Source organism: Natator depressus, chromosome 3 (assembly GCF_965152275.1).
Source record: "Natator depressus isolate rNatDep1 chromosome 3, rNatDep2.hap1, whole genome shotgun sequence".
NCBI classification, from domain to species: Eukaryota; Metazoa; Chordata; order Testudines; family Cheloniidae; genus Natator; species Natator depressus.
In genome coordinates, this window is record NC_134236.1 from 84,686,796 (window position 1) to 84,710,306 (window position 23,511).

Consider the following 23,511-nt stretch of genomic DNA (forward strand, 5'->3'; position numbering starts at 1 on the left):
ATCATGTGCCAGCAATGCCCCTCTGCCATGTACATTGGTCAAACTGGACAGTCTCTACGTAAAAGAATAAATGGACACAAATCAGACGTCAAGAATTATTCAAAAACCAGTCAGAGAACACTTCAATCTCTTTGGTCACTCGATTACAGACCTAAAAGTGGCAATTCTTCTTCAACAAAAAAACTTCAAAAACAGAATCCAATGAGAGACTGCTGAATTGGAATTAATTTGCAAACTGGATACAATTAACTTAGGCTTGAATAAAGACTAGGAGTGGATGGGTCATTACACAAAGTAAAACTATTTCCCCATGTTTATTCCACCCCCCCCCCCACTGTTCCTCACACGTTCTTGTCAACTGCTGGAAATGACCCACCTTGATTATCACTACAAAAGGTTCCCCCCGTCCCCCACTCTCCTGCTGGTAATAGCTCACCTTAAGTGATCACTCTCGTTACAGTGTGTATGGTAACACCCATTGTTTCATGTTCTCTATGTATATAAAATCTCCCCACTGTATTTTCCACTGCATGCATCCGATGAAGTGAGCTGTAGCTCACGAAAGCTTATGCTCAAATAAATTTGTTAGTTTCTAAGGTGCCACAAGTACTCCTTTTCTTTTTACACCTCACTTTGTAATTCTTGACAACCAGTATTACAACACTCTTATTTGGAGACAAACATCTGGGATTACCAATGTGATTGATGATAACAATTGATCCCATTATCACTAGAAAGAAGGATATAGTCTGCTCCGGAGAATGATGGAGCAGAGGTTTAGACAACCATATTTTTGTAAACTTATCTTCCAGAATAAAGTCTTTGCCTACAACTGAGTCCAATGCAGCCCTTATAAAAAGGATCCTCTACATTGGACATAGAAATGATTTTTCCCAATTTATTTACATCTAGAAAAAATCTTCTCTTTTGATAATGCTTTCTTTTATAACCAATCATCTAGATAGGAGCATACGAAAATCCCTTGTTTTCTAAGATATGCTGCTTCTGCAGATAGGCACTGTGAAAAAGCCCTTGGCACAGTGGACAGACCAAACAGTAGGACCATGTACTGGAAATGTTCCTTTCCTACCGTAAAATGCAGTTACTGTATTTCTGATGAGATGGCCTTACCAAAATACAGAAATACATACCCTTTTGATCCAGAACTGCAAACCATCCCTGGAGAGAAAGGGAGGGGATAATAGAGGTACAGAAATGAAACCTCTTTCAAAACCAATGTAATTTTCTGAAATTCAAGATGGGACAGAGACCCCCGCATCATTTTTCAGAATCAGGAAGAAATGTAAATACCCCCCCCCCTTCCCTCTTGTACTTGTGAGGCATCTCTAATATTGCTCCTGATTTCAGAAGAGAGAGAAACTCTGCTCTCAAAAGGTCCTTATGCTATGAATTCATGAAAGGGGATAAAGGGTAGGGGGAGAGGGTTGGAAAAGAAAAGATCTTGAACTGTACTGAGCAACCACTTGAAATAATATATAGAATCCATCTGTCTGCTGTTATAGACTGTCATTGGTGGTAAAAGTGGGACAGGTGATTCCTGAATGGAACAGTACAGGTATCAGAGTTGGCTGTAGCTCCTCTGTCATCATGTCAAAGCTGAGACCTCGCCTGAAGCCCAGAAAAAGATAAAGCCAGAGATTTCCCTTTGCTGCAAGGTTTGAAGGACCTCTTCCACTGCTGCTGATGCTGACCCCTGATTCTGGGGCTGATAATAATTCCTCCTTTGGTAGAAGTAAGATGCAGATGAAGATGGTAGGTACTGTCTCTGATATCTAAATAGTGGAACAGATGACAACCTTTTTGTTGGCTGAAAAACACGAGCAGATCTAGCCACAGATTTTACATTTTTCATTTTCTCTAAAACCTATCAGTCTTTACCCTAAATAGACAGTATCCTTCAAATGAGAGATCTTCAATTCTCATCCTCATCTCATGAGGAAGACCCACTGATCTCAACCAGGCTTGATGCCTCAAAGAAACAGCTGAAGCTTTTGCCGTGGCTGAAACATCTGATGAATTGACAGCTGAACTCAGTTTATGCTTGGCCACACTTCACCCTTTCATTAAAAGAGCATTCAATAATCTCCTATGTTCCTCAGGGAAATAATTTGATAATTTGCCACTCGCATACCTAGAGACAAAAAGATTTTTCTCCCAAACATATCCAAGAAGGAGTGGAATGAGTGCTCTTAGATCTATGAAATGCAGCTTCCATCACTAATGAATTTGAGGAGAAGTGTGTGTGAAACCATCTGAATGACCCACACAGGGAAAGTGGTACAGTTTATCAGCATTTTTTGTACATAGGCTGAGCTGACGAAGGTGTTGCACAAATCAACTTAGGTGGCTGCAATAACCCATCCAACAGAAGTGTAACCACTTATCTAATAGTTGCGCCTAAAATGTCAAATACAGGGTGTGAGGATACCTCAATGGGAACCAAAGGAATGTCCAATGCCTTTGTCATCCTGTCTACTAACTCATGGACAACACATTTTCTGATGGCTATGAAGCTGAAATCAACCCTACACTTTCCTCTAGAGAGGTTATCTGCCCAGCGTAGGGATCCAACTCTTCAGGTTGCTCCACTAACTCCACTTCTTCTGATAAAATATCCCTTAAAATCGTAGGGGGACCATTTGGAACCCTGCTATATTATTGGATCCTAGTCTTTCTGTTTCAAGGCAAGAACACCCTAGTGCCATGCAGAAGGTTTCCTCACATAGAAAGGAAAGTCCCGATAATGAGCAGATACAGGCCAGTGAGACCACCTAAACCATGGTGGAGCTTGCCAATCTGGCCAAAAACCCATACTCAGTTCCAACTGAGGCTTTGCCTACCCTAGAAAGGGTTTGATGGGATAGCTCTACTGGCAAACACCCATTAGTGGAGGCACAGCTTATATCAGCAAAAGAGTTATTCTTCTAGTATAACATATCAATTCCCTGAACAAAATAGGCCTATAACTGTCTATACTAGAGCTTTTTACTAGTATACTACTGTAAGTAATCACACCCTAGCTGATACGGTACTATTATCGTGACAAAAGTTTCTAGCGTAGACCTAGCCTGAGTCTGAGCACGCTGAAAATGTGTTTATTTGGCTTAGCTTTTGTTTGCTTCCATGGAATTTTATTCTTACCTTTTAAAAGAAGTGCCTTGTAATATGGTGATAGCTGCTCTATCAGTGAATTACATAAACGAAAAATATATACGGTACACACAAGTACTTGCAACTTTCTAATTAAATTGTCTTAGTCAATAGGCCACATAATCTTTAAGGAAAAAGTGAAGCCCTTAAATTACAACAACACAATACAAGCCTCTCAGTCAGGATGTCTTGGTGGATTCCAGTTCTTCCCAATTAAAGGGCAGTTTTATTTAAACAAATAAGATCTAAATAGTACTCAATATTATTATATGTTTCTGTAACTCAGTTTATTCAATTGAAAGTTTTTGTCTATTACTGATATTTGTTTTAATTTGTAATTCATCATATGTTTTAAATATTAAAATGTGATCAACATAAAAACAAACATATTGGCTGCCATTGTGAAAAGCAGAGGAAAATCTTGGAGAAATCTGTGACCTTTAATCACAATACTAACACCTCTAATTGTAACTGACAAGTCAATTAGGCCCCCCAAAAACAAACCCTACCAAAACAGGCTGAGCAATTGTTATCATCATATTAAGATAACAGAGCACTCATGCTATATAATAGAAAAAAAACCCTATTCCCTTAAGTTTATCTTATTAAAGCAGTTTTCCTGATTATCTGTGTCCATTTAATGAGCCAGCAGGTGCCACTGCAAAGAGTGTCCTCAATTCCTACTGGTTTTAATGAAAGCAAAAGGCGTTCAGCACCATGCAGGATTTAGGCTCCTCATCCTTCATTCCTAAAATTCTTATTTACCCCAACAGTTGTTTTGGAATGAAAAAAAATGCAACATGAGGCCCTAGAGTGGCTTTGACTGTATTATTAAGCTAATTTTTTAAAAAGAAAATGTAAAACCTTTACCAAATCTATTTGAGGGAAAATAATTTCTATGAGATGTTCATATTAAAATATAGAAATTGGATGTCTTACTGGCTTTCCAAGGATAATTAAGCATGTAGGTTTAGACAACAGAAAGGATTTTTCAGCTTCATCTTCATCAAATATATCTACAAAGGGATAATCTTGTTTTTTCTCTGGTGAAGCCATAAACAAAATAGTCTAAATTAGGAAAAAAATAAACTGTTATTTATATAACATCAGGCATAATGGTTTACATATGACTGTGCAGACAGAAAACATAGTGAATAACAATTGATCATGTTAGTAAACAATGGATAATGACAGAGGCAAATATAACTATTGAGCATACACAATGCGGGGCGGGGGGGGGGAACAACTTCAGAAAAATAGATGATCAGAACCTTCATTAAGCCCATTATAGGGGTGCCATTTAAGGGGCGGGGGGCACCTATCCTCCAAGTTTTGTACCACAATTGGGTGAAGTTTGCAGCAGGAGGGAAGATGCTGCCTCTTCTCCCCCTGCTTCACTGCTGTCTGCAGCTGCTGCTCTGCACCCACCGCCTCCCATCGTCGTAGAGCCACCACTGGCCATGCTGTTTGGGACTGGGAACCTGCCTTCTGAACTGCTGCGCAGAGGCAGGTGGGGGCTGATGTTGGGGTGTCCTCCTCCTCCCCATGTACCAGGGCTGGCAGAGTGTGTCCCTTGCCCTAGCCCCACTGAGCTGCCCTCACTGTGCCAACTAGAGTCTCAGCACATGCTGGCTCCCACACCAGCAGCACCCTCTCTGATACAGCCCCTTCCAGCATCTTGAGCTATACCCCTCCCAGCCCCTAGCTACTCCCTGCCTGCACCCAAAGCTACCTCCCTCTCTGCACATAGCACCTAGTTACCCCCTTCCTGCACCCTGAGATTTCAAACTTTTTGAGCTGAGCCCACCCCTTTGAGTATCATTTTTGGTTGTGCCCCTCCCCCATTATCTGCAAAAAACTAGTTTTTAGATGCCTAAGTAGCCCCTGGAATCAGGGCTAAAGTCCCCCCCCCATCTGAAATGGCACCCCTTTTCCTCTTTTCAGATTTTGATAGACTTCCTCTTTTTCAATCCCCGACTCACAACATGAATCATAGAATATCAGGGTTGAAAGGGACCTCAGGAGGTCATCTAGTCCAACCCCCTACGCAAAGCAGGACCGACCCCAACTAAATCATCCCAGCCAGGGCTTTGTCAAGCCTGACCTTAAAAACCTCTAAGGAGATTCCACCACCTCCCTAGGTAACTCATTCCAGTGCTTCACCGCCCTCCTAGTGAAAAAGTTTTTCCTAAGATCCAACCTAAACCTCCCCCACTGCAATTGAGACCATTACTCCTTGTTCTGTCAGATAAACTTTTCTTGATGGCCAGTCAGGATCAGGTCATCTGGGGGTCTCCAGTTTCTGCATGGTGTCATTAGCAGAGCATTGAGGTCTGGCAACTCTGATCTTGGGCTGTGTCCTGGAGTTTCTCTTTGATCCTCAAACAAGATCCAACTGCCCCTTTCTTCTCCCGGCTTTCCCTTATGTTACGGTATTCAGTATCCTTACAGATTCACTCTCTGCCTCCAGAATTGGGCCATGATCCTGCAAAGACTTAGGCTATGTCTATACTACATGCTTAATTTTACACACAGTGAGTAGCCCATCAATGTCAACTGAACTATTGATAGTACACAAGGTTAAACAAATCTCTGCTCCTCCCCTATAATCTTCCTACAGGTCCCAGCTCACTCCAATCCTGCAACAGGTCTCACATCCTCCTTTGAAGAGTCTTACGATGAGGTGCACTCACCACAGTGCCTCCAGCAAACTCCACTCTAGCTTTCTCCTCTACTTGTACAATGGAAGGTTACATGGCAGGGTCAGAGACTGCAAACCCCACAGGAAGTAAGCAGACAAGTAGCTGGTTGGGTAGGCTGCTATACCAAGATACCACAAGGCATCAACCTGGATTTGTGTTTTCTCTTCTAGCAAGGGAAATGCAGTTTGTTTGATTCTTTGTTATTAATATAGCACAGCTCCTCAGGAAACAAAGGGGGTGGGGAGAAAATAGTCTGGTTTATTTTGCCTATACATTAACTGAATCATCCCACTGCAGGGTGGGGCGGGGTTATCACAAAATCGGATGAGGCTTTCTGTCAGGAGTGACTTGTCCCACCTCCTTCAAAACAGGCTGATGGTCACTTGGGGTGGCCCGAGAAATCTTGTACAACTAGCTCCTAATTTGATTGAGTTAATTAATAAATAATTAAGCCATCGCTCACTGAAGTTTTAACACGTTAATTTGATGACGTTTCTAAACATTTTCTCTCCCGCGCGGATACATTTCTAAAACACTTTGGCCTCGGACTAAGGATCTGTGAATCACGAACCAAGCTCCCGGCGGAGTCAGGCGCGGGGCGGGGTGTCACGCGGCTGGCTTGGGGCCGTTGGGGGCGGACTCGGTCCCTCCGTGGGGACAGGGCGGCGGGGTCCGCACGGGGCATTGCCACAGATGCTCAGGGCAGCTCAGGCTCTGTCGGTGACTGGGGAGGAAGGGGGACCCTCTGGCGCAGCGCCCGTAAGGCCTGTGCCCAGCGCCACACCCCGCGCAGCCCGGGGTGCCGGGGGCGCCGAGAGGGGGAAGAGAGGCTGGGGCGGGGGTGCTGGCTGGGGCGGCATCACTTACGCTGCGCGGGACAGGCACGGAATGGCCCCTCCACCTCCCGAGCGCCGGGACCCCGCTCACTGCCCGGCACGGATTTGTGTAGCTTCGTAACCCGTGGCAACCAGTGAGCCCCGCCCCACGCCTGCTGCTCTCCGCTTCGAAACTGAGCGCGCCCCGTGCCCAATCAGCGTGCGAGCCGCGGTCCCCGCGCGCGTGCAAGGGACAGATTTTTAAAGTGTGCGGCGGCGCGCGCGCCTAAGCGCTATGGAGAGAATTACAGGCCCAGGGTCTTTCTGTAGCGGTGAATGTGAGAGTAGCACCGGGCCGGAAACCAGCCCCTGAGCGTGGTGTTGTGGAGGTCGGAGCACTCCCCAGCGGTAATGCGGCGGGGAGACGCACCCCTTCCGTGTGGGAATGGGGAACTGCCCCTACGTAGCCAGTGACACCCTCTCCCCCAGCGGCAGCCCGGTGTCTGCGCCTCAATTTTCATCGCTTCCCTCTGACAGGCAGGAGGCCGCTTCACAGCCGCAACCCACTGGCGCCAACAGCTGAGAGGGCCGCCAAGGCTTCGAGCTCATTCCGTCACGTGACGTGGTCACGGGGGCGCGGTAGGCCGATGCGCTCTCCGGGGCCGCGCCTGCGCGCTGTGACAGCCTCGCTTCCGGTTCCTAGCGGTGGGGAGGTGACCGGGAGCGCCCTCTCCCCGCAGGGTCTGTGCAGGTGTGCGCCCGCTGAGCTTCCAACCCGCCTCTGGTCTCACCCGGCCCTTCCCCGGCGGCTATTGCCCCAGAGGCCGGGACTCTCTGCTGCTCTCCCTGACGCTGGAGCCCCCCGAGCGGCTCCATAGCCCTATCCGGGGGGCGAGGCTCGCTACGGGAACCCGTCCGTTCCCCGCCCGTTAAACGTCTGTCCCCGTCCCCGTCCCAGTCCCAATTCTGTTCCTCCTCCCCCCGTTGCCGTGGCGCGGGCCCGGAGCCCACCCCGCTATCGCCATGCCCGCGGGGGCGGCGTCGCCGATTATCCGCTGCGTGCAAAAGCTGGTGCTGTACGAGACCAGAGCTGTAAGTAACCGCCGCGCCTCCCCTGCCGGCTCCGCCCTTGCCGCCCGCGTGCCGGGAGGTCTGGCGTGTGGTCTGGGGAACCCGGGGGAACAGCAGCGGAGCCGAGGCCGTAGCGGCGTCTGCCGGGCTCTGAGCAACGTCGAACGTGTCGTTCACCTTCCTCTGCAGGAGTGGGTTACAGGTTCACTAACCGTGGGATGCTGTCATGGGTCATGCATGCGCGCACACACCCAGGCCAGCCCCCCCCCCCCCCTTTTGAACAAGGTCGTCCGTCCCCCGCACCCTCCACCCCCGGAGGCCGAGCTGCCACGGACCTGCGAGCCCCAGACTTCTGGCTGGAGATGAGCTTTCTCTGGCTTCAGGGGAGAAGGGGAGTGAGGGTGGGGCTAGGGCCTGGGTTTTGGGAGGCTTAGCCTCGCCACCCACCCGCATGCGTGTCCCCCTGCTGAGGGCATTATTAGTATTATTTCTGTTAATTGCTGTATCATTTTATCACCTAGGAGCTCCGAGGGTTGCCAACTGTCTAATCACACAAACCCAAACACCCTCGCCCTACCTCCTGCTGCACCCCTTCTCTAAGGCTCTGCCCTGCTCACTCCATCTCCCTCGCTTGGTCTCCCCCACTCTCATTCACTTTAATGGGACTCGAGCAGGGAGTTGGGGTGCTGGAGGGGGGTGTGGGCTCTGGGAGGGAGTTTGGGTGTGGGAGGGGGCTCAGGGCTGGGGCAGGGAGTTGGGCTGCTGGAGAGGGCTTAGGGTTGGGGTAGGGGTTTGGGGGAGAGGTTGGTTCTGGGAGGGGGCTCAGGGCTGGGGCTGGGGGTTGGGGTACAGGAGGGGGTGAGGGGTGCAGACTCCGGCTGGGAGGCGCCTACTTCTGGCAGCTCCTGGTCGGCAGCGCAGCGGGGCTAAGGTAGGCTCCCAGTCTGCCCTCGCCTGGTGCCACTCCCGGAAGCGGCTGGCACGTCCTTGCAGCCCATGGGAGTGGGGGTCAGAGGACTTCGTGTGCTGCCCCTGCCTGCAGGCACTGCCCCTGCAGCTCCCTTTGGCTGCAGTTCCCCGCCAATGGGTGGTGCGCAGTCGGTGCTTGGGGAGGGGGCAGTGTGCGAAGACCCTTCTGCCCCCTCCAGGGGACAGAGGGATGTGCCGGCTGCTTATGGGAGCGTCGCAGAGCCAGGGCAGGCAGGGAGCCTGCCTTAGCCCTGCTGAGCCGCTGTACTTTTAGCAACCTAAAGTCTCCCAGTTTGGTTTCAGTAGCCTCCAGGAGATAGAACCCAATTCCGGGAGACTCCCGGCGAAACAGGGAGGGTTGGCAACCCTAGGAGCCCCGGTGGTGGACCAGGACCCAGTTGTGCTAGGCACTGCACAAACACAGAACAAAAAGACGCTTCCTGCCACAGAGCTTACAGTCTACATATAAAACAAGAGCTAACAGGTGGATAGGGACGGATGATGTGTAGGGGAGTACTAGGAAACAATGAGACACTATTGGTTAGCATAATAGGCAGTGATCTTGGCATGCCAGCAGGCATCATGGCAAAAGAGAGTTTGAGAGGAGTTTTTTAAGGAGGATAACCGCTTTAAAACACTACAGTATTCCACAACAATAAGGGCAAGCATTAAGGTGAGGTGCTTCTCTTACTTGCTTTATTATTTTATCATGAGATTAGGTACTTGCAAAACAACAAACTTGACTGTAACAGCAAGAGGATATCTTTGTTAATAGACTAATGCTTTAATTATATTTTTGTTTTGAATCTGTAGAACTGAAGGTGTTGCTATTGTTAATGTCAGTTCCTCAAAACCTCATGTTCAGTGTTGGTCCCAGAATATTAGAGCAGCAAAGTGGGAGGTAATATCTTTTATTGGGTCAGGTTCCGTTGGTGAAAGAGACAAGTGTTTGAGCTATACAGAGCTCTTCTTGAAGTCTCCATGTAGCTTGATAGCTTGTCTCTTTCACCAACAGAAGTTGGTCCAATAAAAATATTACCTCACAAACCTTGTCTCATTGAAACGTTTTGGGCGGAAATATCCTTTAGTGGCCTTTGAAGGCAAGTATTGCAGAGACTCCTTTCTCTCAGATAACCTTCATTAGTTTCTGCGGAAGAAGGGCATAATCCTAAAACCATTCTGATATTTTAAATCCAGAAAATAAATTCTGGAGTAATATGTTAACAGTTGGTTTGGGGTGTATTTTAAACTGAATTATTAAAGGGATAGCATCAACTTGAAATCTAGCAAGTTTAATACAAACTGGAAGTAGTTTCAGGTTTTAATCCTGCTAAGGCGTCACAACTGCCAATTTTGGAGGTTTTACAACTATATATTCCTTTCTTTAAAAAGGTTTTCTATCCCCTTTTGTTCTGTGGAAGACACACACAAACAAATTGGCTGATTCTACCGGGGAAACTATGAAAATGACTACGCTACCAACTGCACAAAGTAAATAAAATACTTAGTTTCTCAAATTTTTCTAGCATAGGGCCTTACTGCAGTGGAAGCACAAGTTATAACTTGAATGTTGCCTCAACCTGACTTCTGTTCTCACACAAATTGCTAGCTTAAGTAAAGTGGTGCTTTAAACTTAAGCATGTTGGCTCCTCATTGGGTGTGGATTGAAGCTCAAATACTGCTTGCTCATTGACCTAGTAATGCAGTGGCGATTCAGCTACTCTCTGCTATTGAGGGCTTGGGTCTACACATACAGTACTGTGGCAGTGCCGCTGTAGTACTTAGTGAAAATACCAAGTACACCAACAGAGAGCTTCCTCCCTTAGCATAGGTTCTCCACCTCCACAAGAGGCATTAACTGTGTTGATGGGAGAAGCCCAGGAGCTCAGTCAGTATAACTACGTCACTCGGGTGTGGATTTTCCACAGCCCTGAGCGACACAAATTATACAGTAGAACCTCAGTTACGAACACCTCAGGAATGGAGGTTGTTCGTAACTCTGAAATGTTGGTAATTCTGAACAAAACTTTATGGCTGTTCTTTCAAAAGTTGACAACTTAACATTGACTTAATACAGCTTTGAAACATTACTGTGCAGAAGAAAAATACTGCTTTCCGTTTATTTTTTTGGTAGTTTACATTTATCACAGTACTGTACTGTATTTGCTTTTTTCTTGTCTCTGCGGTTGCCTGATTGCGTACTTCCGGTTCCAAATGTAGTGTGTAGTTGACTGATCAGTTCGTAACCCTGAGGTTCTACTGTACTGACATACATCTGTAGTGTGGACCAAGCCGAATATAATCACTGTGTAGCTCCAGTATTGTTGTGTGATGTGCCTGCTCTCCCTTGAGCTAGCTCAGGTGGAGTAATTTGAGCTAACTGTTGCAGTGAAGACAAGACCAAAGTCATCTTGGGGGTTTCTTATAATAATAGATACAGAATTTTCACACTGATTTCAGCAATGCTTTGGGTGTTCATAGGATTTCACACATTTAGAATAAATTGCAGGGTCTAGGCCTTAGCAGATAGAGAACCTGGGTTCTAGTCCAGTTCAGCTGGAAATGATCTTGTGCAACCCTTCAGATCCTCAGTTAACTCAAAGGGGGAAGGGTTGTTGAAGCACACAAAATTATTGACAAAAAGAAAAGGAGTACTTGTGGCACCTTAGAGACAAATTTATTTGAGCATAAGCTTTCGTGAGCTACAGCTCATTTCATCAGATGCATTCAGTGGAAAATACAGTGGGGAGATTTATATACATAGAGAACATGAAACAATGGGTGTTACCATACACTGTAACAAGAGTGATCACTTAAGGTGAGCTATTACCAGCGGGGGGGGAGGGAGGGAACCTTTTGTAGTAGTAATCAAGGTGGGCCATTTCCAGCAGTTGACAAGAACGTCTGAGGAACAGTGGGGGGTGGGAGAGGGGAATAAACATGGGGAAATAGTTTTACTTTGTGTAATGACCCATCCACTCCCAGTCTTTATTCAAGCTTAAGTTAATTGTATTCAGTTTGCAAATTAATTCCAATTCAGCAGTCTCTCATTGGAGTCTGTTTTTGAAGCAAGTACTCACCAGCAACCACACAACAGAACCACTAACCCAGGAACCTATCCTTTCAACAAAGCCCATTGCCAACTGCGTCCATATATCTATTCAGGGACCTACCTTGATTATCACTACAAAAGGTTTTTTCCCCCCTGCTCTCCTGCTGGTAATAGCTCACCTTAAGTGATCACTCTCCTTACAGTGTGTATGGTAACACCCATTGTTTCATGTCCTCTATGTATATAAAATCTCCCCACTGTATTTTCCACTGAATGCATCCGATGAGGTGAGCTGTAGCTCACGAAAGCTTATGCTCAAATAAATGTTAATCTCTAAGGTGCACTACACGTTGTTGTTAAAATAAAATTAAAAATCACAGTTGTAAATAAGTCACTGCTATTCTCCCCGTCCTCCCCACGTGTGACAAAATATAACCTCTGATTTGTATTGATTTCTGTCTTGTGTTCATTTTATTATGCCTTTGTGGTTTGACTTGTTTGCTTACTAATTTCTTTGTTGGCATAGGGTTTTTGTTAGCTCGTTTTCTGCTTCCCCAGTCTGCTAATTTGTATGAAAAAAAGTGAATCATTTTACTTTAATTTGTTTCACTATCATCTTCATGATCGTGTGAAAATGTGACATGGCTTTTTTCTTAATTATACTTTAGAATGCATACAGATAAGCAAGGGGGAAACAGGCAGTGTTTGTGTTCAAATAAACAATTAGACTGAGATTATAGGATTCCCAGAGAACATATTAAGGTAACTGAAAAACAAGGAAGTGGTGAATGGATAGCCAATGAGTACACTGTGTACGTAATGCAAAACTAAAGGAGTCTGTAGGATCTTAACAGAAAGAGAGGCTGTTTGAGAGCACTGGCTTTTTAATTCTGCTTCTAGCTTCAAAATAAGCAATGAAAGATAGCTATGCATTTGGATATGGAAGCCATATATTATTAGGTCAAAAGTCTTATAGATTTCTACTGACTCTCATCTTATTGATGCTTGTAGTTTTGGATGTTTAGTATTGTATATATTAAGGCTTGGTCTACAATACCAACTTAGGTGGGTATAACTACGTCACTCACGGGTCCCATACCCTAGAGAGATGTAGTTATAGCAACCTAACCCCTCGTATAGACAATATTATGTTGACGGGAGGGTGTCTTCTGTCGACATAGCTACCACCTCTTGGGGCGGTGGAATACCTGTCCTGACAGGAGAGGCTCTCCCATTGGCATAGGTAGTGTCTTCACTTACGGCTTATCTACACTGGCAAGTTTTGTCGATGAAACTAATGTCGACAAGGAAAAATCAACAAAAGCAAAGTCACCAAAATGTATCTACAGTTGCTCCCTCTGTTGACAGATCGTGTCCACATTCGGGGCACCTTTGTCGATAGCGAGAGCAATGGACTGGGGGTAAGTATCCCACAGTGCCTGGTGACACCATCTATCGCTAGGGGTTGTGGTAGTGTGGAAACGGAGTGTGGCGCATCCTGGGGTGTGCAAAATGTACCATCATGTACCACTTTGTGTCCCACCCGTCCAATGTTTTCTGGCTTTCTTTCATGCTGTTTTTCCTACTGTCATTCTTTTGTAGTGCGCGCCAGCATCCGCAGTGAGAGAGGATGGATCCCGCACTTCTCTCCTATTCTCTGATGGCTGTCATGAGGACATTGCACATGGCAGCACAATTACTTGCAGAGTTACTCACAAAGTTAACAGAGGATGAATCGCAGGCAGCCGAGTGTGATATGGATAGCAGCAACTTCTCAGTGCTTTGTGCATTCACAGAGCAGCTGCATACAGTAGACTGTCGCTTTTGGGCTAGGGAAACAAGCATTGATGGGTGGGATCACGTTGTCATGCAGGTGTGGGATGACGACCAGTGAGTACAGAACATTAGGATGCGTAAAGCAACCTTCATGGAGCTATGTGCTGAGCTGTCCCCAGACCTGCGGTGCAAGGACACCAGATTGAGAGCTACCCCTTCGGTAGAGAAGCGTGTTGCAATTTCTGTGTGGAAGCCAGCAATTCCAGACTGCTACCAGTCAGTTACAAATCAATTTGGACTAGGAAACTCCATCTTTGGGGCTGTATTACTCCAAGTGTGCAGGGCAACAAATCCCATCCTGCTGCGGAGGACCGTGACTCTGGGAAATGTGCATGAAAGAGTGGATGGTTTTGCAGAGATTGGTTTCCCTAACTGTGGCAGGGTGATTGATGGCGCACACATTCAATTTTAGTGCCAGACCACCTTGCCTCTGAATACATCGATAGGAAGAGACTCTTCTCCATGGTGTTGCAGGAGTGTGTGGATCACCGGGGGCATTTTACGGACATCAATGCAGGGTGGTCTGTAAAGGTGCTTGATGCATGCATCTCTAGGAACAGTGGCCTGTACAGAAAGCTGCAGGTGGGGACTTTCTTTCCAGACCACAAGATGACAGTATGTGGAAATGCCCATAGTAATTCTGGGGGACCCGGCTTACCCCTTACAGCCCTGGCTCATGAAACCCTACACAGGGCACCTGGACAGCAGCAAGGAGCGTTCTAACAGCCTGAGCAGGTGCTGCAAGGTAGTCAAATGTGCCTTTGGCCGTTTGAAAGCTCACTGGAGGTGTCTCAATGGTAGGCTAGACCTTACCGAGGATAATGTTCCCATGGTCATAGCCGTGGGCTGCACTGTGCATAATCTGTGTGACTTTGAGGGTGAAATGTTTGCTCAGGTGTGGAGCACTGAGGCAGAGCGCTTGGCTGCACAGTTTGAACAACCAGATGCTAGGGCTGTCAGAGGAGCCCAGAGGGCTGCTATTAACATCAGAGAGGCTTTGAGGAGCCACTTTGACAATGAGGGGCAGTACCACATGTCTGCTTTGGAGTTGCTTCCCTGTTGCATCCATGTACAATTTTGGGGCCCAAGATCCATGCAACAAAATGCCTTAGAAGCCTGTTTCTGAGAGTGAATTGATTGCTATTCGCTTTTGTAGAACACAGAATAAAAGCTCTGTACTATTAAATACCTTAGCATTTATTTATTGTTAAAAAGGGTAAAACCTCACAACTGTGTAGCTCCAGTTATCATTGTGCAAGCTGTGAGAGGGGGTGCAGTGATGGGGAAACTCAGGAGTGCTGTGAAGTGAAAAGGAACGTGTGGGCATAGAGGGGGTGGAGTTGGCAAAGAATTATGCATCTGCATATGCTGCAGTGGAAGTTGACCACGGATCTGCTCAGTCTGCAGCTGTATCAAAGACTTGAGCATCTCTGTCTGATCCTTCATAACTTTTATCATCCACTCTGTCACTTGCCTAGCAAATGCAGCATTCTCTTTTCTATCCTGCCTTTTGGCTTCCCGGCACTCTTTGCTTTCTCTGGTCTGTCTCTCATCACGCTGCAGCACCTCCCAGAACATGTCTTCTTTGCTGCACCTAGGGTTCCTCCTTATCTGCCGAAGCCTGTCCGCAGGGGTGCGTGGTGTTCTTCAAGGTCTGTGCTGAACAGAAGAGGCATTGTTACATTCCAGCAAATGATTGAAACATTTTAGTAACAAGAGCCTTTTGCTAGTAGAAATCACTCTCTCTCTGAGACTGTAGGCAGGCACACATCTCCGCGAATGCCCCAATCACGGTGAGTGTCGGAAGTGGGGGGAAGGTGGTTGTGTGTACGGACAAAAAGGTCATGGCTTGCAGGGCAGCTTTGCAGGGAACTCATTCTAAATTTATCTCACCCTTTTTCACAGGGGACCAACCTGCTGGCTGACATCTTGCTGCTGTGGGTTACCAGGGAAACCAGGGTACAACTACTGAATGCTTGCAGCTTTCACCCCAGTCTATATGCAGCTCAGTTATGTGCTGCTTTGGTCCCAGCTCCAGTTATTGCTACATGGCATGGTACAGTTTCCTACAATGGGGGAACTAACAAGGCTGCAATCCCTTGGAATCTGCGGCAGAGGATTAACAAGTACCTCTCAGAAACTGTACAGAGCCTCTCTATGGAGGATTCCCTGCAGGTTTCGATATCCATCGACACCCTGCTTGGCTATGCAGATTAACTACACAGGGTAATGTCCAGCTCACAGAAAACACTACCTGCCTCACACTTTTTGATTCCCGACACAAGCCACAGCAACTTACCCGGTGTTTCATCTGCTTCTTGCTCCCTGTTGAGCACTTCTGGAGTGGAGAAAAGTTCCTGGCTGCCTGCCCCATCGGGTGACCCCGCTGGGAGTACCAGATCCTCTTCTAGCTCAACTTCTTCTTCCAGACTTTCAGCCTCCAGGTTACCCCCTCTTTCTGCTGCCTGCGAAGTATCCAAGGGGCTATCGGTGATGGAGGTGGGGTCACCACTGAGGATAGCATTCAGCTCCTTATAGAAGCAGCTGGTCTTAGGCGCACCACCAGAGTGATGGTTCGCCTCCCACGCCTTATGGTTCGTCCGCCTCAGCTCCTTTGTCTTCGGTCTGCACTGCTGCATGTCCTGATCATAGCCCTTTTCGCACAAGCCTACAGAAATTTGCCCATATGTGTCCCAATTCCTACTGGTCACTTGCAGCTCTGACTGAACAGACTCCTCTCCCCATATACTGATCAGATCTAACAACTCAGCGGTGGTCCAAGTGGGAGCGCGTTTGATGCGATATCCAGCCTTGCTGACTTGGGAAGCCACCTGGGAAGCTCCTCTGGGAAGCCAGCAAGCAGGAAATGAGATTTAAAATTCCCAGGGCTTGCAAGGGAGGGAGGGGTGGGTTGGCTGCAGGGCAGTGAAGTTCAAACCACTGACCAGAGTGGCAGCATGGGACTTGTGGGACACCTTCTGGAAGCCAATAAAATCGGGGGGGGGGGGACTGGTGTCTACACTGGCTGTTTGTCAGCAATAAAGGGAGGGAAAAAGACAAGTCTCTCTCATAGGGTGGAAGTTTTTTGTCGCCAAAACTAGGTGTTTTTTCGAAAAAAGTCACATTGCAGTGTGTACGCTATCACTGTTTTGTCACCAGAAGGCAGTTTTTGTAGTGAGTACAGCAGTGGTTGTGGAAGATCATATTAAATTTGGGGAGTGCAATGTGAGAATCAGAGAATCCAGAGAGGAAGTTGTATTTACTGAGAGAAAACTAGTACACATACCAAGATTTTAAGGCATGGACAAAAGGGGCTGGATTTTTGAGAGTGGGAGGACTGGTGGAGTTTAGGAACTGACTGGATATGATGTGATAAGGTGAAGATAGAGTTGAAATTAGACACTAACGCTGCACACCTGCATTACAGGGGATTGTGGAATTGTCTACAATGATGCAGAATGGACTGGGAGAGAATGGTTTGGGTGAGAACTAGCAAACTCTATTTTCAACTGGAAAATACTTTCATTGGGAGTCTGGACACTGAGAAGAGATTGGAAAGACAATCACAAGTAAATGTAGGCTTGAACAGAGGGAGAAGTCAGGGCGTTGGGAAAGTCATATGGGTGGTAATTGAATCCATGAGAATAGATTAGGTTATACAGCAGGGATCGGCAACCTTTGGCACACGGTCCGTAAGGGAAATCTGCTGACGGGCCGGGACGGTACGTTTACCTGCCACATCCACAGGTTTGGCCGATGGCGGCTCCCGCTGGCTGCAGTTCGCTGTTCCTGACCAAGCAGCGGCCAGCACGTTGCTCAGCCTGCGCCGCTTCCCATAGCCCCCATTGACCTGGAGTGGTGAACTGTGGCCAGTGGGAGCCCCGATCAGCCGAACCTGCAGGCGGGCAGGTAAACAAACTGGCCTGGCCTGCCAGGGGGCTTACCCTGGCAGGCCGGGTGCCAAAGGTTGCTGAAGTGATAGGTGCTGGGGAGAAGAGAAAGGGACCAAGGAAGGAAGACCTGAGGGACAATGATTGAAAGCAGGATGGAGGAGGAGCCAGTAAATAAGATGATGAAGGAACATTAGGGAAGCTAGAAGGGGAGCTGTTCAAGCCCAGAACCACAAAAGCCTACAGAGGAGAGCAAATATATGAAAAGGGGGAGTGATTGTGCTGAAGACAGTGGACAGAGTTTAAGCCTTGGACAGAGTTTAGGCCTTCCGACTTAGTAGGGAGCAGGTGATTAGTGAGTAGCTTCAGAAGAATGGGGAGGGAAACTGCAGATTGCAGACAATCCATGAGAAAGATAATGTAACACAGTGAAACTAAGGAACTTAGTGTTCAAGGACAGGGGACAAATGAAACAGAAACTGGAAAAGTACGGAGTGCTTAAAGGAGGTTTTTTTGTTAGGAATATGGTAGAGTGGTTAAAGTAATTGTAAAAGAAGTCTGGAGCTGAGAGAGGGGGCAGAGGATGCTGGACTACATAGGGACAAGGTGGGTGAGATAGTGTCTCCTATTGGACCAACTTCTGTTGGTGAGAGACAAGCTTTCGAGCTTACACAGAGCTCTTCTAAATAGGGTCAGTTAAGCAATCATGAGTAAAGCTATATTTAGAAAAAGCCAGTGTTGACTTTAAATACAGTGATAGAAAAAAGTAATCTAGAACTGTTAAGGCCTGCTTTTTAAACTGAACTTTGGGTTGATTAATGTTATGATATGTGAATTGGAGTTTGTCCTGGGAAGATTGAGAGCTTGCTTAGAAATAGTCAGTCTGCTGCTTGTATTGAGCTAGCTGTTAAACAGATAAACTATAGAGGAAAAATCCAAGGGACAAGAATATGCTGGAAAAACTACACTAAATTGGTTGTGCTAACTTCTTATTATGGAAAAGTGCACACTAGAGGGCAGTAAACCAAAAGGATCTAGGGTAAACCCAATACCCTTTTTTTCATTCTACAGCAAAGATGGATTGAGCTAGAGATACCTATAACTGCCTGTGTGTTTCCTTCAATGGAACCTACTTGAGAACTCTAGTCTGAACCACTGGCAATATTGCCATGTTTTTTCCATAATTCCTGGAATAGTGTGGCATTGGGTGAGTCATTTAATCTGTCTGTGTCATCTGTAAAAGGGGATGATACTACTTACGTATCTTGCAGGGTATTTTGAATCTAAATTAATGCTGTTCTGTCCAGGTTCAGATACAAGCATCGTTACCCTAATATCTGAGGGTAGGATTTACAGAGATACTTAGCTACCTAATTCCCAGTTGTGGGCTCCTCCGCGATCCATGAAATTCTTGTGTAACCCAGTAGTTGCTTAAACTCTCACAGAGCCTAAGTTTTCAGCATAAAAGTTCCCTAGGTGCCTAAGTTTCTGCCTGAGGACATGTGCACTGCTGTCTCACTTTAGGTGTTCAGAACCCTATCTGCTGCCTAAGCCCCAGGGAAATCCACTTTATAACTTTTAGCATATTGGTTAAAGCACTTCTCTGGGATGTTGGTGACCCAGGTTCAGTTTCCTCCTCTGCCTGATGGGGAGAAAGGAGAGTCCCTAACGACTGGGCTATGGGATACTCTTAGGTGGGGCTCCCTCAATCTCTGTCTGAGGCTGTACCACTGTGGATAAATAATGAGTCACTGGGCCCAGATATAGTGAGAGTGATTCTGTAGTCTAGTGGTTATAGGTCTCACACTCCTAGGTGGGCTAGGTCCAGTCTGCCTGCTCCAGTGACTCCTTAATTATTTATCCACAGTGGAACAACTTCAAAAGGAGAGACTGTAGGGAGCCCCACATCACACTCTCTCATAGCCCAGTGGTTAAAGCGCTCTCCTGTGAGGGGGGTCACCCCTGTTCAAGTCCTTTCTCCCACTCAGGCAGAGAGGGGAATTGAACCTGAGTCTTACATATCACGTGAGTGCTCTAATCACTGGGCTAAAATTTATAAAGTAGGCTCCTCTGCTGCCTCTCCCTCCCACACTGTATCATATTGTGTGGAGTGAGGCAGGTGTCTAACTCCTTCTGACAAAAAACGACTTGAACGCCTAAGCTGCTTGACTCTAGGAGAGGGGTGCCTGGGTGTGGATAGCAGAAATAGGTGCCTCCCTTTGGCCTGGATTTAGGCACCTATTGCTGTATGAGGGGCAAGAGGGAGGACACACCCCCTCTTCAGCATCTTCAATAGGCTGTCTTAGGTGGCTCTCCACCTAGCGTAGTAGTGTGATGTTTATGGACCTCATTCTGAAGTGCCTTTCTCTCCCCATTCTTCGTATAGGGAGCGTAGGCACCTAACTCAGGCTTTGTAGATCATAGTGTGTTCCTGTGATTTTTCTAGGAACCTAAAAGTTAGGCGTTGCATTGCTCAGAATCACAGTACCTAAGTTCCTTTTTAGATTAGGGCTTTTCAGAACATGGCTAGCATATGGCACATTTAGTTCTTTCTTTTTTCCTCTTCTCAAGGGGAGATTGTGGGAGGTTTTTTAAATTTTAAATAAATACTATAGTTTTTGCTGTGTGTTCATATTGGCAAAAGCAAGGTTGAAATGCACCTTGAACTTGGAGCTGAATGTGGTGAAGGGTGTGGTGGCTCTTATTTCCTGTGGGAGTTCATTCCAATCTTGGAGTGGTACCTGAATAGGTCTCCGGCATGCACAGGAAAGAAAGAATTTTATATATAAGTGCAAAATATTTTAATAAAAGATTGTATGGAACTTTAAAAAATACCTAAAATAGGAGTTTGAACAATTAACTAGACACCTAACAGATAGGGGTTGTTGTGAAAGAGTGGGACTTCTTATGAATCAAATCCAGGAGCAAAGCCTTGGAAGACACCCATCCCTTTAAGACTGCTGAGATTGGGGAGGCTGCTGAGTTTCTTGCCTCCTAATAATAGGTGCCTGATAAAAGGCTTGGCAGAATTAGTTTTCATTTTTTTATAATTTTGATGGGTAATATTGATATTTTTAAGCTTTTTTTATCGATTTCAGCTTTCACAGTTGAGGGAAATTATGGGAGGGGATCAGACAATAATCGAGGACCCTTTGGTAAGGAGCCTCTGTGTCACAAAAGAGAGGAGATTTCTTCTGGCTCACTCCAGAGGCCTCACTAAACTTGTGCGGATGGTCTGCCACTCTGTTGCTTCAATGAGGAGGGTCTGGTTCTGTCCCTCAGGTCATTTTCACTTTTTTGATCTTCCTTCCCTGTGCATAGCTACACTGTTTTCCTCTGCTCCTGTTTATAGCTTAGCCAAGCAGCAAAAATAGTGAAGTGTCATAATTCTCTGTTTCTCTTTACCTATATGGGTATGTCTACACTACGGAATAAGGTCGAATTTATAGAAGTCGGTTTTTTAGAAATCGGTTTTATATATTCGAGTGTGTGTGTCCCCACAGAAGTGCATTAAGTGCATTAACTCGGCGGAGTGCTTCCACAGTACCGAGGCTAGAGTCGACTTCCAGAGCGTTGCACTGTGGATAGCTATCCCACAGTTCCCGCAGTCTCCGCTGCCCATTGGAATTCTGGGTTGAGATCCCAATGCCTGATGGGGCTGAAACATTGTCGCGGGTGGTTCTGGGTACATATCGTCAGTCCCCCCTTCCCTCCCTCCCTCCGTGAAAGCAAGGGCAGACAATCGTTTCGCGCCTTTTTTCCTGAGTTACCTGTGCGGATGCCATACCACCGCAAGCATGGAGCCCGCTCAGGTAACCGTCACCGTGTGTCTCCTGGGTGCTGGCAGACGCGGCACGGCATTGCTACACAGTAGCAGCAACCCATTGCCTTGTGGCAGCAGATGGTACAATACGACTGGTAGCCGTCCTCGTCATGTCCGAGGTACTCCTGGTCGCCTGTGTGAGGTCGATCAGGAGCGCCTGGGCAGACATGGGCGCAGGGACTAAATTTTTAGTGACTTGACCAGGTCATTCTCTTTAGTCCGGCAGTCAGTCCTATTGAACTGTCTTATGGTGAGCAGGCAGGCAATATGTCCTTCTGCACCGTCTGCTGCCAGCCAAAGATGTAAAAGATAGATGGAGTGGATCAAAACAAGAAATAGACCAGATTTGTTTTGTACTCATTTGCCTCCTCCCCTGTCTAGGGGACTCATTCCTCTAGGTCACACTGCAGTCACTCACAGAGAAGGTGCAGCGAGGTAAATCTAGCCATGTATCAATCAGAGGCCAGACTAACCTCCTTGTTCCAATAAGAACAATAACTTAGGTGCACCATTTCTTATTGGAACCCTCCGTGAAGTCCTGCCTGAAATACTCCTTCATGTAAAGCCACCCCCTTTGTGGATTTTAGCTCCCTGAAGCCAACCCTGTAAGCCGTGTCGTCAGTCGCCCCTCCCTCCGTCAGAGCAATGGCAGACAATCATTCCGCGCCTTTTTTCTGTGCGGACGCCATACCAAGGCAAGCATGGAGTCCGCTCAGCTCACTTTGGCAATTAGGAGCACATTAAACACCACACGCATTATCCAGCAGTATATGCAGCACCAGAACCTGGCAAAGCGCTACCGGGCGAGGAGGCGACGTCAGCGCGGTCACGTGAGTGATCAGGACATGGACACAGATTTCTCTGAAAGCATGGGCCCTGCCAATGCATGCATAATGGTGCTAATGGGGCAGGTTCATGCTGTGGAACGCCGATTCTGGGCTCGGGAAACAAGTACAGACTGGTGGGACCGCATAGTGTTGCAGGTCTGGGACGATTCCCAGTGGCTGCAAAACTTTCGCATGCGTAAGGGCACTTTCATGGAACTTTGTGACTTGCTTTCCCCTGCCCTGAAGCGCATGAATACCAAGATGAGAGCAGCCCTCACAGTTGAGAAGCGAGTGGCGATAGCCCTGTGGAAGCTTGCAACGCCAGACAGCTACTGGTCAGTTGGGAATCAATTTGGAGTGGGCAAATCGACTGTGGGGGCTGCTGTGATGCAAGTAGCCCACGCAATCAAAGATCTGCTGATATCAAGGGTAGTGACCCTGGGAAATGTGCAGGTCATAGTGGATGGCTTTGCTGCAATGGGATTCCCTAACTGTGGTGGGGCCATAGACGGAACCCATATCCCTATCTTGGCACCGGAGCACCAAGCCGGCGAGTACATAAACCGCAAGGGGTACTTTTCAATAGTGCTGCAAGCTCTGGTGGATCACAAGGGACGTTTCACCAACATCAACGTGGGATGGCCGGGAAAGGTACATGACGCTCGCATCTTCAGGAACTCTGGTCTGTTTCAAAAGCTTCAAGAAGGGACTTTATTCCCAGACCAGAAAATAACTGTTGGTGATGTTGAAATGCCTATATGTATCCTTGGGGACCCAGCCTACCCCTTAATGCCATGGCTCATGAAGCCGTACACAGGCAGCCTGGACAGCAGTCAGGAGCTGTTCAACTACAGGCTGAGCAAGTGCAGAATGGTGGTAGAATGTGCATTTGGACATTTAAAGGCGCGCTGGTGCAGTTTACTGACTCGCTTAGACCTCAGCGAAACCAATATTCCCACTGTTATTACTGCTTGCTGTGTGCTCCACAATATCTGTGAGAGTAAGGGGGAGACGTTTATGGCGGGGTGGGAGGTTGAGGCAAATCGCCTGGCTGCTGGTTACGCGCAGCCAGACACCAGGGCGGTTAGAAGAGCACAGGAGGGTGCGGTACGCATCAGAGAGGCTTTGAAAACCAGTTTCATGACTGGCCAGGCTACGGTGTGAAAGTTCTGTTTGTTTCTCCTTGATGAAACCCCCCGCCCCTTGGTTCACTCTACTTCCTTGTAAGCTAACCACCCTCCCCTCCTCCCTTTGATCACCTCTTGCAGAGGCAATAAAGTCATTGTTGCTTCACATTCATGCATTCTTTATTTATTCATCACACAAATAGGGGGATGACTACCAAGGTAGCCCAG

General features: G+C 47.1%; 2 protein-coding genes across 5 annotated transcripts in view; one reads left to right on the top strand and one right to left on the bottom strand.

The window, feature by feature from the left end:
* AK9 (adenylate kinase 9) overlaps positions 1-6,839 on the bottom strand; it is a 228,501-nt gene extending 221,662 nt beyond the window's left edge. The window contains exons 1-2 of the mRNA XM_074948221.1: positions 6,741-6,839; positions 4,111-4,239 (exon numbers count right to left, since the gene is read on the bottom strand). Coding sequence (XP_074804322.1) covers positions 4,111-4,227 — 117 coding nt within the window. The 5' untranslated portion in view covers positions 4,228-4,239; positions 6,741-6,839. The remainder of the gene's footprint in view (positions 1-4,110; positions 4,240-6,740) is intronic.
* A 521-nt stretch (positions 6,840-7,360) lies between these two features.
* Positions 7,361-23,511, top strand: part of FIG4 (FIG4 phosphoinositide 5-phosphatase) — a 169,676-nt gene continuing 153,525 nt past the window's right edge. For 2 of the 4 annotated variants that reach the window (XM_074948227.1, XM_074948228.1), the window contains exons 1-2: positions 7,361-7,780; positions 10,121-10,219. Coding sequence is in view for 1 of the 4 variants with exons in the window: in XM_074948226.1 (XP_074804327.1) it covers positions 7,712-7,780 (69 nt within the window). In the remaining 3 variants the exon portion in view is untranslated. The remainder of the gene's footprint in view (positions 7,781-10,120; positions 10,220-23,511) is intronic. The other 2 variants (XM_074948226.1, XM_074948229.1) reach the window with 1 other exon arrangement.